Source organism: Osmerus eperlanus, chromosome 9 (assembly GCF_963692335.1).
Source record: "Osmerus eperlanus chromosome 9, fOsmEpe2.1, whole genome shotgun sequence".
NCBI lineage: Eukaryota > Metazoa > Chordata > Actinopteri > Osmeriformes > Osmeridae > Osmerus > Osmerus eperlanus.
Window position 1 is genome coordinate 13477340 of NC_085026.1, and position 16192 is coordinate 13493531.

At 47.0% G+C, this 16192-nt stretch overlaps 1 protein-coding gene across 1 annotated transcript in view; it reads left to right on the forward strand.

Moving 5' to 3' along the window:
- mdga2a (MAM domain containing glycosylphosphatidylinositol anchor 2a) overlaps positions 1 to 16192 on the forward strand; it is a 60940-nt gene that overhangs the window by 20499 nt on the left and 24249 nt on the right. Inside the window, exons 3-8 of the mRNA XM_062470157.1 lie at positions 2660 to 2834; positions 4655 to 4851; positions 5010 to 5142; positions 5351 to 5620; positions 12238 to 12567; positions 15249 to 15542. Of these exons, the coding sequence (XP_062326141.1) occupies positions 2660 to 2834; positions 4655 to 4851; positions 5010 to 5142; positions 5351 to 5620; positions 12238 to 12567; positions 15249 to 15542 (1399 nt within the window). The remainder of the gene's footprint in view (positions 1 to 2659; positions 2835 to 4654; positions 4852 to 5009; positions 5143 to 5350; positions 5621 to 12237; positions 12568 to 15248; positions 15543 to 16192) is intronic.

Consider the following 16192-nt stretch of genomic DNA (forward strand, 5'->3'; position numbering starts at 1 on the left):
ATCATTACATCATAATGGCATGGCAGGAAACCAGGCAGACAGAAAGGCAGGTAAGCAGGCAGACAGGCAGGTGACCAGATAGGCAGACAGGCAGACAGGCAGGTGACCAGATAGACAGGGAGGTAGGCAGACAGGCAGGTAAGCAGGCAGACAGGCAGGTAGACAGATAGACAGGGAGGTAGGCAGACAGGCAGGTAAGCAGGCAGGCAGACAGGCAGGTAGACAGATAGACAGGGAGGTAGGCAGACAGGCAGGTAAGCAGGCAGGCAGACAGGCAGGTAGACAGATAGACAGGTTTTTCAGTTTGTGTTGACCACAGTACTATCCATCATATGAATAGATTTACAGTCTGTCACAGTCTGTCTCTTTGTTGTTTGCTTAGTGAAATGTTCACATTCTTCTGAACACAGAAATATACACAAAAGTCACTTAGGATAGGGCATGCCATTACCACACACACACCAATCCAGACATACACAAACACACTCACACACACCGTATTTGAGAAAGCTAGCGTGGCTAAGCTCCCTGAATTCCAATACGATGTTATTCCTAACCAACACCAATATGCGTGTAAACAAATCCACGCTACCTCCCATCTTCAGCAGAGCATGTAATGGATTGGATCCTCTCGCCATGGGCGGGGTCATAGAGACCAGGCTGGCCATATCTCTGCTGGTTATTATTCTAAACAAGAGGGAGGGAGAGAGAGGCAAAGACAAATTAGGTTGAGTAAGGAAGAGAGAGAGAGAGAGAGAGAGAGAGAGAGAGAGAGAGAGAGAGAGAGAGAGAGAGAGAGAGAGAGAGAGAGAGAGAGAGAGAGAGAAAACACTAGCTGACCAACTCAATCTTGAATGGAAATGAAAGCTGAGACATTTCCAATTAGTCAGTGAGATGGGGATCATTTGTAGGGTGGGCAAGGTTAGAGGGCCTTGATTACACCTCTGAACACCCTCAACACAAACACACACACAGGCTTAACCGGGTAGGTCAGTAAAGCTCTGAAACCATGCCGCATATTTTAGGAGCAGTAGCTAACTAATGATAAAGGAGGGGTTTGTTGCAATGTAGGTCAGCCACACAGGAAGAAATACACACACACACACACACACAAACACACACACAGGACCAGCAAGGCCGTGGTCTGGGCTGAATGGCCAATTTGCTCCACTTGTCTGGCTGACTGGTGGAGTGAGTGTACACAGGGGGCCACACACACAAACACACACATAAATACATATATAAACACATACACACAAAGACACGCACACACACAAACACTTATACACACATGCATGCACACAGACTTAAATACAGACACACATGCATTTAGAATTCAGAGATCAGCGCTTTGCTGCTGGGAAGGGTTAGGAAACTGAATCATGCCTGACTGATTCTGTATGAATGGATTGAAAAGTGACATCAGTCAATCTGTGTGTGTGTGTGTGTGTGAGAGAGAGAATGTGTGAGGAAGTACTTAAGGGAGCACTCATCTTATCCCTCCCTCCATCCATCCATCCATCCCTCTTTCCATCTCCATCCATCCATCCCTCTTTCCATCTCCATCCATCCATCCCTCTTTCCATCTCCATCCATCCGTCCGTCAGATGGTTAATGTATTTTATCTGTCCGATCAACATGCTTGACTGGCTGCAGTTAGCGGCACAGTCAGCCTATCACAGGATGGCATGATCAGCTGACCTCAGAGCAGAGCTGAGTGCATGCGTCAGACTGACAGAGCGACTCTCTGAGGTTGAGACTGACATCGGCAGTATGAGGTGGAGGAACGGGGAGGAGGAGGGTGGAAGCTGGAGGTTAGAGGTGGTTTAAGGTGGTTATATTGCACTCTGTGCCTGTCAGACTGCTGACAGCAGCAGTGAGCCTGCCTTACACCACGGCCCCTGTGCGTGGTTCAGATAAAACACCCTAGAGTCGTTCTTGACATTCTTGAGCCCATAAATTCAATAATAATTCTAAAGTAACAGCAAAAAAAAAACTCATAACTTTTCACGCTCCAAAAGGCTGCTTTAAAAGAATATTGACATTTGTGTCATATTGTGTCCGAGCCCTACTGTACATATCTCCATTAGTCCCAGGTCTTTAGCATGCCTTTCAGGCCCGCGTGGCATGTAGCAGCTTGATATGACCCGCCATAATGGCAAATGCCTGTTAGACACATGTAGCTACCTCTGGAGGAATCTCACAAGACTACCTGATCAATGTTTGATGACCTCTCGTCAGTTCATGGGCCTGAACACTGACACGCATGGGCAAACACACAGACCCATCCATCCAGACAGCACTCCTTCCTACACAACTATCCACAAAAGCTGTTGTGACACCAGTTTAGACTTTCTGGGACTTACAATACTGCACTGTATGAAATATGAAGACGTACAGTAACAAAACAAAACAGCCCTTTTTGCATGGATGTGTGTGCGTGTGTGTGCGTGTGACTGGCTGACCTGATTACCTTTGGTCCTCCAGCCTCCCGTCCAGATTTAATCCTTTCTTACCAGATGTCCATTCTATCTTTATCTACCTTTTACCTATCTTTATCCCCCCTCCTCCTCCCCCCTGGGGCTCACCCCTCACCCCAACCCCCCCCCCCTCTTCCTCTCCTCTGGAACTCACCCTCCCCTTCCCTCTCCCCCCTCAGGTCCGTTGGACCAAGACAGCAGGCAGCGCGTCTGATCGCTTCCAGGACTCCAGCGTGTTCAACGAGACGCTGCGCATAGCCAAGATCCAACGGCACCAGGGAGGACGCTACTACTGCAAGGCTGACAACGGCCTGGGCTCGCCTGCCATCAAGTCCATACGCGTTGACGTGTATTGTGAGTGGGCTGCGAGCATACATACACACACATACACACTCGCACACACATGCGCACGCACACACACACGCACAAACAGGCTTACATACATGGACACGGACATGCACACACACAATCACACAATCCCAGCTAACACACCATAGCTACTGATTATTTTTATTTTTATTAGTTTGACCTTTCTGTGTGTGTGCATAGTTAAATGTGTGTCCATGTTTATGTATAGGGAGTGATTGTTTTAGCTACAGTACACAGCTGAAACAAATTAATCACTCTGATATGACAGTCTTGATCGCAGAGGATAATTGTGAATTGATTCTCGTGACATTTTGCTGTTATGATACGATTCAGCACATTTCGGTGCCTCCCCCAACTGCTATTTGCGTAGCTCTTTCGCAACATGCTGCACGGTAGCTGAAGCTCTTCCCAAACGGCACCCATTTCCAAGATAAATGTCAGACTGAACATATGTTTGATCCTGTCTCCCTTTGCGATGAACAGAAGAGAGAGAAGACTCCCACAGATCTCCAAATGCTGCCGTGGGAAAGGGAAAGCGAAAAGTAAAGACTTGAAGAAGTGAAGAGTTTACGAATGTTCCTCACGGTGACAAAGGAACACAGAGAGAAGAATGTGCCAAGCTGTAGAGCCTTGGATAGGTCTGGAGTCCAGAGCTGACCCAGATACAGACTGGCGTGGAGCACAGTGAGGGCATGGATGGCCTCCATGCAAGACCACTCTGCATAATTAAACATGCAGAGACGTGGTAATGGGGCCTCACAGGAAGTAAGCCTGGCCAGCACATGGGGCTCTGTCTGTGGAGTGTTTCTGTTTTTATCAAGGTGCTTCTCTGCATCCTGAAGTAGATCATAAGAGCCCTTGGCTCCCCTGTCAAGCACTTTTCAAGTAATTATCAAGCTCTCGTCAAAATCACAGTTTTAAAAGCCCCTCTATCTGGTGGAGTTTCTAAGTGGTTCTCGTCACTGCATTAGTCTCTCTGTCTGTCAAAACTTCTTAAAGCGCCTCGCTTGAGTGTCTGTCTGCACTTGACAATTGACAATTACGGACTGAAGTTGTGGATTCCTGAACTTCTCCCTTTCTTCTTCAGGATGGTTTGAAGAGTCTGCCTTTTGATTTTCTACCAGACGGTTTCCACAAATTGGCGATTCTCTGTGCTGATGCCAAAGTGCAGCAGACAAAAAAGAAATTGTAAATTATATTTCAATAGGATTCCAGTCCCTCATGCGGTATGCATAGAACAGGCCACGCTGCAACAGAAGACACACAGGATAAAAAAAACATGCAAATCTTGCCTGTTGTTAAGAGGTTATATGCTTAAGTGTACGTACAATATAAACCCTGTTTCCCTGTAAGAGGGCAGATTGTGTGAGGAGAGGAGTGGAGTGGAGTGGAAAAAAGAGGAGAGGAGAAGGAAGGGGAGGAAGAGAAGGGAGAGGAGAGTGTCGGCTGACCACTCCGTCTATGCGCACAGCTAGCAGTCAGGGATTGAGGCAGCGTGTAATTGCTTTCCATTATTTGACCCACAACAAGTGACAAAAGCTGTTCCTAGACAGCTTGATGTCATTAAAATACCCTCATCGCAAACCAGAAGAGACTGGGTCACCAAACCTCTCTTCTCCCTCCTTCCTTCCTCCCTCCCTCCCCTCTCCCTCCTACCCTCTCCTCCTCCTCCCCTATCTCTCTTTCTCACCCCTCCCTCCTCTTTCCTTCCTGCTCCCTCCTCCCTCCTCCTTCTCCCTTCTCCCTCCCCCCCCCCCCCCCTCCCTCCTTCCCTCCCTCCCTCCCTCCCTCCTCCCTCCCTGCAGTCCTGGATGATCCTGAGGTGACAGTGCACCAGAGTATAGGCGAGGCCAAGGAGCAGTTCTACTACGAGAGGACCGTGTTCCTGCGCTGCGTGGCCAACTCCAACCCACCGGTCCGCTACAGCTGGCGCCGCGGACGAGAGTTCCTGTCCCAGGGCTCTGACAAGGGAGTGGAGATCTATGAACCGTTCTTCACACAGGTGAGACTTGATAGATTAGACAGTCATGACCTCCTTCCTGTCTAGGAATTGTTCTTCACGGAAGTGAGACCGCCAGTCTGGGTGTCATCTTGTATTACTCTACGCTTTCACAAAAAACCGGCATGGTGCTGAATGTCTCCCGTGCTGTGGTCTCACAGGGGGAAACCAAGATCCTGAAGCTGAAGAACCTGCGTCCTCAGGACTACGCCAACTACAGCTGCGTGGCCTCGGTGCGCAGTGTCTGCGGCCTCTCGGACAAGAGCGTGCGCTTCTCCCTCTCCAACAGAACAGGTACAGGAGGAAGCGCTCACACATGAGTGGACCAGTGGACCCACGCTCAAAACACATCAGAAACCGGGAAGTTTATCGGATATATAATATTGAATCTATATCTAATATGTCATGCATTCTAAGAGTTTGCTAAACTAATCCTCTTCCCCTTTGTGCCCCCACCCTCCACTCTCCCAACCCCCCACCCTCCACTCTCCCAATCCCCCAGCCTCCCCGACCATCAAGCTCCTGGTGGAGGACCCCATGGTGGTGAACCCGGGTCAGACGGTGACCCTGGTGTGTGTGACGGCAGGAGGCGAACCCACCCCCACGCTGACCTGGGTCCGCAGCCCCAGCGAGCTGCCCAGGAAGAGTGTCCTGAACGGGGGCACGCTCACCCTGCCGGCCGTCACCCTGGAGGATGCCGGCGTCTACAGCTGCATGGCCAACAACAACGTGGGCAACCCTGCCAAGAAGTCCACCAGCATCCTGGTCCGAGGTAGGAGTCAGGTGGGAGTCAGGTGGCTGAGCGGTTAGAGAATCGGGCTAGTAGTCAGAAGGTCGCTGGTTCGATTCCCGGGCGTGTCAAAAATGACGTTCTGTTCCTGGGCAAGGCACTTCACCCTACTTGCCTCGGGGGAATGTCCCTGTACTTACTGTAAGTCTCTCTGGATAAGAGCGTCTGCTAAATGACTGTGTGTGTGTGTAGGGAGGTGAGGGGGTACAGTAGATGGTTTGGTAACACTTTATAATAAGTCAACGCTTTTTGGCATTTACAAAGTGTTAACTAATAGTTAGTTAATCCTTTATAAAACATTTTGAAACATTAACAACACATTATTAAATAGTTAATAAGCTTATTATTAAACACTATGTTGATCATTAATAAACACTGTTAAAAATTATGTATTTTATTCATCATACAATTCATAAGGTGTTTGATAACTGCATTATCATACTTTATAGACAGCTTGTTAATATAGTTGCAAACCAGTAGTTTAAAAGGTGTTAATGGTACATGAGCTGGTATAGAAAGCATTAGCAAATGGTGAACAAACCATTTACATTACCTTTATAAAGCATGAGTAAATAACTAACAACATATTTACTTATGTCTTTAATTAATGTATGCCAAGTCGAATACAGGATGTACACTATGCTTTGCAGATATCTTAACAACTATTTTATAAAGACTTACTAATGATGCAACTTCTGATTAGGAATGCAAGTTATAAAGCATTTACTAACTGTTAGTTAAGGCTTTTGCGTGACCTAATCTAAAGTGTGAACTATTTATGCCTTATTAAGCATTTATAGAAAGACTATAGGCCTATAGATGTTGTGTTTTTGTTTTTTAGAAGAAATAGCTGTTAATTTATTTACCTGGGTAATAAAATAGTATTTTATTTCCATTAAGAAGCAATACAGTAGAATTGGTATAAAAGTTGGTTACCCAAAGCTGTATTTTATTTTCAAAAAATGGCTGTAATAAACTGCAAATGTTTAGCTAGCTACTCCTCGACAGGTCTGCAAACGCCTTTGAAAGCAGAGATTTGTTAAAACGTTTGTTAACCGAGACCGTAGGTCGAGGGTTACAAACAAACAAATCGTTTTAACAAATTGAGGCGACAAAGCGTTTCCTGACCTGTCGAAGAGTAAACATTTGGTTTCTTATATACTAACGCTACAACAATATGTGGGAAGATCCCAAATCAAACACTGCGAATCTGGAGCAGACGCCATCTTGTCAGAGCAATCAGCTGCACTTGTACTGGTGACGTCACTACATCTCCAAGGCAACATATCAACAACTCTTTTGAGAACGTCTTCTGATCCAATAAGAACAGCATATTGGTTCAATTGCAACAACAGTACGAGCGTTCTGATTGGCTAATGGGTAGTCATGCCAGCCGCGTATTAATTCTTTATATTCTATGCGCGTATTGACCTGCGGTCTGATAACGCTACGTATTCTTATTGCCCTCCGCTGATGTCATCTTCAAAATGAGCGAGATCGAGGAGTTTTACTATCCAGATGACAATGAAGACATCAACAGCGACGAGGAAATTCTTAACTTTCTAAAAGAGCAGAAAAGCGTGAACACAGAGATATAAACGACAAGCGCTGGGCAGATTGCTAGGTTTGGTTGCTCAGATTTCAGATTGGTTGCTAGGTACAGTACTGTAGGTGCTAACACCTGAAACACACCGTGTGAAGACTTGAGTAGAGCTGAACAAAACGACGGTTTTAAATGAAAAGAGCTAAAAATGCCATATAATAAACAACTTACTAACCTCGACCGTTCGGTCATGCCGGGAAATATCAAACTGAGGTTATAACGTATCGACCGCTGTCACTCTCGGCTAGTAGAGCTAACTAAGTACTGTAGTTAGTAAGACACATGCCTGTCATTACTTCAATAAAATAGTAATTTTGTGTATCACATTGTGTTGTGTCTGTTTCCTTTTGAGAAACCTATGTTCAGCCTTTGTGAATGTGAGGTTCGAGAATGGACAAGAATACCTTAATAAATAACTTATAAATGTTTAATAAGGCATAGATAGATCACACTTTAGATTTGGTCACGCAAAAGCCTTAACTAACAGTTAGTAAATGCTTTATAACTTGCATTACTAATCACAAGTTGCATCATTAGTAAGTGTTTATAAAATAGTTGTTATGATACCTTTGTGAATGTGAGGTTTGAGAATGGACAAGAACATCTTAATAAATAACACAAAAGCCTTAACTAACAGTTAGTAAATGCTTTATAACTTGCATTACTAATCACAAGTTGCATCATTAGTAAGTGTTTATAAAATAGTTGTTAAGACATCTGCTAAGTATTAGTGTACATCATGTATTCGACTTGGCATACATTAATTAAAGACATAAGTAAATATGTTGTTAGTTATTTACTCATGCTTTGTAAAGGTAATGTAAATGGTTTGTTCACCATTTGCTAATGCTTTCTATACCAGCTCATGTACCATTAACAGATTATAAACTACTGGTTTGCAACTATATTAACAAGCTGTCTATAAAGTATGGTAATGCAGTTATCAAACACCTTATGAATTGTATTATGAATCAAATCCATAATGTTTAACAGTGTTTATTAATGATTAACATGGCATTTAATAATAAGCTTATTAACTATTTAATAATGTATTGTTAATGTTTCAAAATGTTTTATAAAGGATTAACTAACTATTAGTTAACACTTTGTAAATGCCAAAAAGCGTTGACTTATTATAAAGTGTTACCGATGGTTTGTATGCATCTACAGCTCTGTGGCTGGCAACAACACCAGCAGCCCTGCCAGGACCTGGACCAGTCACTTGGCTGCAGTACAGCAGGGCTCAGGGTGGGAGCTATCCCGCCCATCCATCAAAATGAGCAAAGGCGATTGGACAAGCTTTAGTATTTAGTATTGGTTTGAGATTTGACTTGAGTAATTAAACTGTTGCCTGCTCCAAACCTTGCTCAGAGTAAACTTGTATTTAACAGGGTAATTTATGCCATTTGACACATTGAATCAGAGTAGAAGAACATTGCTGAGTTCAGAGAGAGTGGAAAAGAGTGTGTGTGAGAGAGAGAGAGAGAGAGAGAGAGAGAGAGAGAACTCGAGGGGGAGGGAGTACGGGAGAGCAAAGGGGAAGGGGGGAGGGTGAAAGTTGAGGTTAGAAATCCAGCTTATGTTAGCACTCTCTGAGCCCTGACAGGTATTCCCTGGGCAGTGATGAGCTTCCACTGACAACACCATCAATAAAAGAAAAGCAGCTCGCAGCGAACACACACACTCACACACACACACACAAGCTATCACATTACCGGTACAGGCTGAGGATAAAAGCACCAAGTATCTGGAGAGGCCAATAGTGTGCTGTGTGGAGGACTTTTTGGTTGACGGTGCAGGGGGAGAAATGACCTGACATTGTGGTTTATAACTTATTTATCAGTGGGAGTGGGGGGTGGTGGTGGTGGTGGTGGTGGTGGAGCAGCGTTTGAGTTTGCATAAGTGTGTGTGTGCGTGTGTGTAAGCTGCTGACCGTGCAGCCTTGCCACAAGATCTCACCTCTATTTATTTAGTCAAATCATCCTGGCGGCTTGCTCCTCTTCAAGACCAGTAGAACAGACACGCTAACTGACCAAGATCTCACACAGCAAACACTGCAGTCTATAGCCTCCTTCATGGGAGACCTGAGCATGGAGACTGTCAATCGGAAAATAATCTGTGTTGATTGGAGATTGTGTGTACTGTGGGGGACAAGTGTGTTTTCTTTCTGTCTGTGTGTTGTATGTGTGTGTGTGTGTGCGTGTGAGACTAAGAAAGAGACTGACTCATCAGAAAGGACCAGATCAATTCTCTTCCTCCTCCACTGTTTGTGCAGCTGATTGATGCGAGGAGCGATACTGAAGAAAACCGTCCTCATTAAAACAGGTTGAGGGACTACCAGAGAGGCTATGCAACTGTCATGTTTGGTCGTACATGCAAGTGTAAGAGAGAGTGGGGTGCATCAGTGTGTGTGTGTGTGTGTGTGTGTGTGCGTGTGTGTGAGGGCGTCATGTTGGGTCTAACCCTCAGCAGTTGTCAGCCTGTTCCATGTTAAAGATGTAAACAGCTTTGGGAGGGTGTCAGATGAAAGGTGCTTGTAAAGACGAACACCAGCGAGGCTAATGCTAAAAGCAGTGGATTCCACTGCTTCTCCCGGTCCCACAGTCAGGCTGACATGGACCTGCAGGAGAGACCTGTTCAAAGCCCGTTCCTCACAGTTAGCTACAAGTCAGGATGGATAAACAGCTTTGTCCAGATTAACACATTCACTCAGATCAAACCCCAATCCACGTGCTACTACAGAGAGAGATAGAGTAAGAGAGAGAGAGCATGTCTATAAAGATTACCCCCTTCATCTCCTCTCCTCTCACACTGCAAGTGCAATAAAGACTGTGTTTACGTCTCATAATGGCAGCTCACTAGCATTATGCAGCTCATCTAAAGATAACGTTTCAGCAAAATTGCCGTATTGATGAAGAGCGAGAAATGGGGAACAGAAGAGAGAGAGAGCAGCCATAACAGTCGGGTACACCCTATGGTGAACGTGGATATTTACATTTAGTCATTTAGCAGACGCTCTTATCCAGAGCGACTTACAGTAAGTACAGGGACATTCCCCCCCGAGGCAAGTAGGGTGAAGTGCCTTGCCCAAGGACACAACGTCATTTGGCACAGCCAGGAATCGAACCGGTATCCTTCTGATTAATAGCCCGACTTCCTAACCACTCAGCCACCTGACTCCTCTGTTTCTCAGTACAGTACACAGCCTACTGTCACCCCTCCCTGTCGCTATAGGAACTTGTTCAGATCTGATGCCAGCATGTTAATCAACATGTTAATCTGATCTCATAAAAGTTGTTCCTAAATTATTTACAGTGGTGGGGCTCACAGTGCATCATATTTCCATTAATGACTTGTAAATGAGCCTTGGTGTGAGAAAGAGGAAAAGAGAAAGAATAGAGAGATAGAGAAAGAGAGAGAGAGAGAGAGAGAGAGAGAGAGAGAGAGAGAGAGAGAGAGAGAGAGAGAGAGAGAGAGAGAGAGAGAGAGAGAGAGAGAGAGAAAGAGAGAGAGAGAGAGAGAGAGAGTGCCAGACTCTGGCCCAGAACACACCAGAGCCAACTAGAGTCATAGCCAATTCTAGAGGCTCCATTTGGAGTACAGCAGACTGTATGTGTGTATATATGTGTGTGTGTGTGTGTGTGTGAGGGACGTGCACTTCATGCTCGACAGGTAGAGACCCTGAGCAGAGATGGCAGGGTTACGCAACTACAAACTTGAACACAGATAGTTCAACCCCCACTCCCAGTGTATCACATCTCTGATGGTGGGTCTCAACCTACTCTGTGTGTATACCCACACACAGGACTCATTGTTGTCTAGATTAGATACTGAGGTAACAGTAGGTGTGGACTTGAAGAGGTATGTTATTACTGTATGCTAATGAGGTCGTCGTGCCTGCTGTGTATGCTGTATTGTGGTGTGTGTGTGTGTGTGTGTGTGTGTGTGTGCCAGTAGGGATGATGTGTCTGTCTCTCAATGCTGTGTTGGTAAAACTTTTCTTATGTAACATCTAGACTCCAGGTGGAGGTCATTATGCACAAATTAATATGTTGAACTCAGCCGGAACTGGTTTCTCTGTGTAAGGGGGGGGGGGGGGTCTTCTCAAAGAGTCAGTACATGGGGCTGTGGGCGTGGCATGTCTTGGGGTTTCTCTGGGGTGGAGGGTTGAGGGTGTGCATTCTGAAGGAGCATGTCCTCTCTGGGACTCAGATCCTGACCAGATGTGCAGTCTGCTGCCCCGAGCCGGATCAACACCACGGTGCCTTGTACTCCCCAAAAACTGTGTGAGGGAGAGGTTTGGGTCTTCTCTGTCAGGGGTGTGTGTCCTCCCTGATGGGGAGGTGGGGGTGGAGGGGTGCTGGGCATGTCTCTTGATCTCTCATTAATGAGGACAATAACAAGCTGGCCCCACGCAGAACAGCAGCTGCACTTCCTGGTCAGTAGGCAGTTGTATATCCTGTCACGAGATAAATAAAGGACTTAATAGCGGCGAAGGAAATAGGACTAACCATTAATATCGTTTTCTGTTGGAGTATTTTTATCTGCTGTTCATAACTGTGTACAATATGTTTGTGCCCCTTGGAAGATTCTATTATAAAGAGTCTATTTAAGCTCAGTGGTGTTATCCAGAATGTGGGTGGGATCCCAGTGGAACAAGAGAACAACCTCGCTCCTGTTTGTGCTGTGTTCATAGTTTTCATGTATTTATGTCGCGGTTGGCTGGCCATGTAATATTTCACTAATTCCACTCATGTCGCAGGTGAGGTAGTGTATCTTGGAATGTGGCTTGGGGAAATTTTAGATTTTATTTTAGAGTGTAGAGGGTTCTGCATTAGAGCATGTACAGCTTTGAACAGTGTGTGTGTGTGTGTGGGTGGTGTGGAGGGGGGGGGTTGTTCATCTGAATCCCAGCCCTGTCCTCTCGCTCGCGCTCGCTCTCTCTCTCTCTCTGTCCCTCTAATCCTCTAATCTCTTCTATTTCCACGTCCTTCAGGCCTGAGGAAAGGTCGTTTCTGGATCACCCCTGACCCCTACCACAATGACGACAACATCCAGATCGGCCGCGAGGTCAAGATCTCCTGCCAGGTGGAGGCCACGCCCCCTGAGGAGCTGATGTTCGGCTGGCTGAAGAACGGCCGGCCGCTGCGCAGTTCGGAGCGCATGGTCATCACCCACACCGATGCCGAGGTGTCCCCCGGCACCACCAACCTGGACATCATCGACCTCAAATTCACCGACTTCGGCACGTACACGTGCGTGGCCTCGCTGAGGAATGGCGGCATCCCCGAGATCAGCATCGACGTCAACATCTCCTCCACGACAGGTGAGAGGTCCCGGAGAACACACTTCTTCTAGAGCTGTTGACATTTTCTAGAACTGTTGACCTTTTCTAGAACTGTTGACCTGTTCTAGAACTGTTGACCTTTTCTTGAACTGTTGACCTGTTCTAGAACTGTTGACCTTTTCTAGAACTCTTGAACTTTTCTAGAACTGTTGACCTGTTCTCGAACTGTTGACCTTTTCTAAGGCTGTTGACCTGTTCTCGATAGGTTGAGGTTTGGTTCCTCTTTCCTACCATATGCTAGTCCAGGACTGTCTTCTACTGGAGGGCTGTAGAGGTCTAGTCCCTCTGTCCTACCATGTCCTAGTCCAGTCCTGTAGGGCTGTAGAGGTCTAGTCCCTCTGTCTTACCATGTCCTAGTCCAGTCCTGTAGGGCTGTAGAGGTCTAGCCCCTCTGTCCTACCATGTCCTAGTCCAGTCCTGTAGGGCTGTAGAGGTCTAGTCCCTCTGTCTTACCATGTCCTAGTCCAGTCCTGTAGGGCTGTAGAGGTCTAGCCCCTCTGTCCTACCATGTCCTAGTCCAGTCCTGGAAGACTATAGAGGTGTGACTCCTGTCTTACTTTGCTGGATCCAGTCCAGCAGTCTTCTGCTGTTTTCTTAGTCTGTGTCCTTGACTACTTTCACTTACACATTCATCTCTGAGGAGCTGATTGGTTTGAAAGCTTCTCTGACAACTTGATAGTTGCTTTATTATCCCGAAGGAGAGGGGAGGAAGAGGATGAAGAGGATAATGACGAGGAAGAGTCTGAAGCTGTCACTTGAGTGTGTGACAGGAGTAAGGACACACAATGTCAAGGAGGTAGATGTAAAAGACACACAACCACACACACACACACAATCACCAACAAACTCTCAAATTCAGTTTTTCTACCTGATCCTCCACTGTTACCATAGCAGCATAATAAGATCCAGTCGCTTTGATCCCAACAGGAGTGTTGTCACGCCAACTCGCCTGTAATCATGATCCATCCACTCAATCAGCTCCAGCTCAGTGTTAATTGGTGTGGAAGTACTGCTAATATTTTCTAGCTTGTTTATACTTCAAACCCTCATGGTTATTTACAGCCTGACTGTGCTGGGTCACCTGTGTAAGCTTGTCTGATCATCTTCCAGTGTGTGTGTGTATGTATGTGTGTGTGTGTGTGTGTGTGTGTGTGTGTGTATGTGTGTGTGTGTGTGTGTGTGTGTAAATAGTGCATACTTCACACAGCTTAATGGCAGGCAAACTGGTCCTCTCTAAGTTGTACATCTATGGACATGTTTATACGTAATTTATTTTAAAATGCTCAGGAGAGATGAGAGACAGTTAGAGATGAGAGACAGCACGTAGAAGCACAGTTATCGTAACCCTCCCTCCCTCTCTCCCCCACTCTTTCTCTCTCTCTCTCCCCCTCTCTCTCTCTCTCTCCATCTCTCTCTCTCTCTCTCTCTCTGGTGGGGGTTCTGACAGCCAGATGGAGAGGGAGTGAACCTCAGAACACTCAGTGAGATGGACATGGGATCGTTGTTGGCCATTAGAGCTACTTAATGGAAGAGCACAGAGTCTATAACCAATTTCAGTAGAACCTTCTAGACCTGCCCTGAAAGCTGGAAGAGGCCTGCTAGTGTGGTCTAACCTCGAGAGAATACACACATGCAAAAGCACACACACCTATACACACACACACCTATACACACACCCAGGTCTCGGGAGCAGGTTTCCTGCAGGGCCTTACGTAACCCAGTGCTGGTGGTGGCAGTGGGGGGTGTGTGTGCATGCATGCGGGAAAAAAATGTACGTGTAAGTTTCTGTCCCCTCTAACAATCCCCTGTATCTAGCTGTCTGGATGTGTTAGTAAGGCTTTGGGCTTGTCTTTGAATCAGTGTTAGACTTTGTTGTCCCATCCCTGTCCCATAGCCAATGGAGCAGAACATAACAAGCTGCAGTAACGCCCCACAGCAGCACAGCAGGAGCACAGTGCTGGGCTGCTGGTGCCCACGGCCAGGCCTGGAGGGTAACAGAACCCACAGCCTAAAACTGAGAGTACTCTACTGATCTACATGACTGACCTGAGACAGCGTGTCTCCGAGACAGGCTCAGGAGAGAGACTGTTGCAGTGCTTTATCGCCTCGCTTAGTTCTGCCTTTGTACTTCCTGCGTCAACGCTATGTCTCTGATGACAAGTCTCTGTTTCTCTCTCCCTCCATTTCTTCCCCTCTCTTTTGTTCCCTTCCTCTCTCTTTCCCCTCCTTCTCTCTCTACCTCCCTCTCTTTCCTCCTCTCTCTACCTCCCTCCCTCTCTCTCTACCTCCCTCCCTCTCTCTCCTCCTCTCTACCTCTCTCTACCTCCCTCCCTCTCTCTCCTCTCTCTACATCCCTCCCTCTCGCTCCCTCCCTCTCTCTCCTCCTCTCTCTACCTCCCTCCCTCTCTCTCCTCCTCTCTCTACCTCCCTCCCTCTCTCTCCTCCTCTCTACCTCCCTCCCTCTCTCTCTCCTCCTCTCGCTACCTCCCTCCCTCCCTCTCCTCCTCTCTACCTCCCTCCCTCTCCTCCTCTCTCTACCTCCCTCCTTCCCTCTCTCTCCTCCTCTCTCTACCTCCCTCTCTCTCCTCCTCTCTCTACCTCCCTCCCTCTCTCTCCTCCTCTCCCTCCCTCGCTCCCACCCTCCCTCTCGGTGCCTCCAGTCCCTCCAGAGTTGACGGTGCCGAGGGGGAAGTCCTCCCTGGTGGTCCAGGAGGGGGAGACGGTGGAGCTGCAGTGTCTGGTCTCTGGCAAGCCCAAGCCCATCATCCTCTGGTCCCGGGCCGACAAGGAGGCCGCCATGCCCGACGGAGCCATGACCACCGAGAGCTACGACGGCGTGCTGCGCATCCTCAACGTTTCCAGGGAGATGACGGGAACCTACCGTTGCCAGACCAGTCAGTACAACGGCTTCAACGTCAAACCCCGCGAGGCCCTGATCGAGCTGGTGGTGCAGTGTGAGTGGTCCTGAAGGGGTCTCCTATGTCTGCCTCTCCTTCCCTCCTGTCCCACACATCCTCATGTCCTGTCTGCTATCCACCATTTACGTCTCATCTTCTGTGTTCTACCAACTAGCTCTCATAGAGGGTTTTCAGATCCCTCATGCTGATAAAAAGAGATGGGGGGGGAAAAAGAGATTGATTGATAGAAAGGTAAATAGATAGCTGGATGGCTAATTCGATACCACTAGAGAGGGAGAGGTAGAGAGAGAATCAATGTCGGACCTGTATCCTGTATCATTCACAAGGTTTGATATGAATTTCAACCTTGGGTGCTGAGAACAGGTGTGTGGCCACCTGTGGGATTCTTGTATTACCCCAGACCTATCCCAGGGGGCCATAGCCCAGACTAAGCTGGATGCACTGGTGGCACAACAGAAGAAGAGCATCGATCATGCCCTGAAGTGTGACTCTAGAATGTTTGTGCTCTATCATAATACACATTGTTTGCAGTGCGACAGGGCTACATATTCAATACATTACATTTACATTTAGTCATTTAGCAGACGCTCTTATCCAGAGCGACTTACAGTAAGTACAGGGACATTCCCCCGAGGCAAGTAGGGTGAAGTGCCTTGCCCAAGGACACAACGTCAGTTGGCATGACC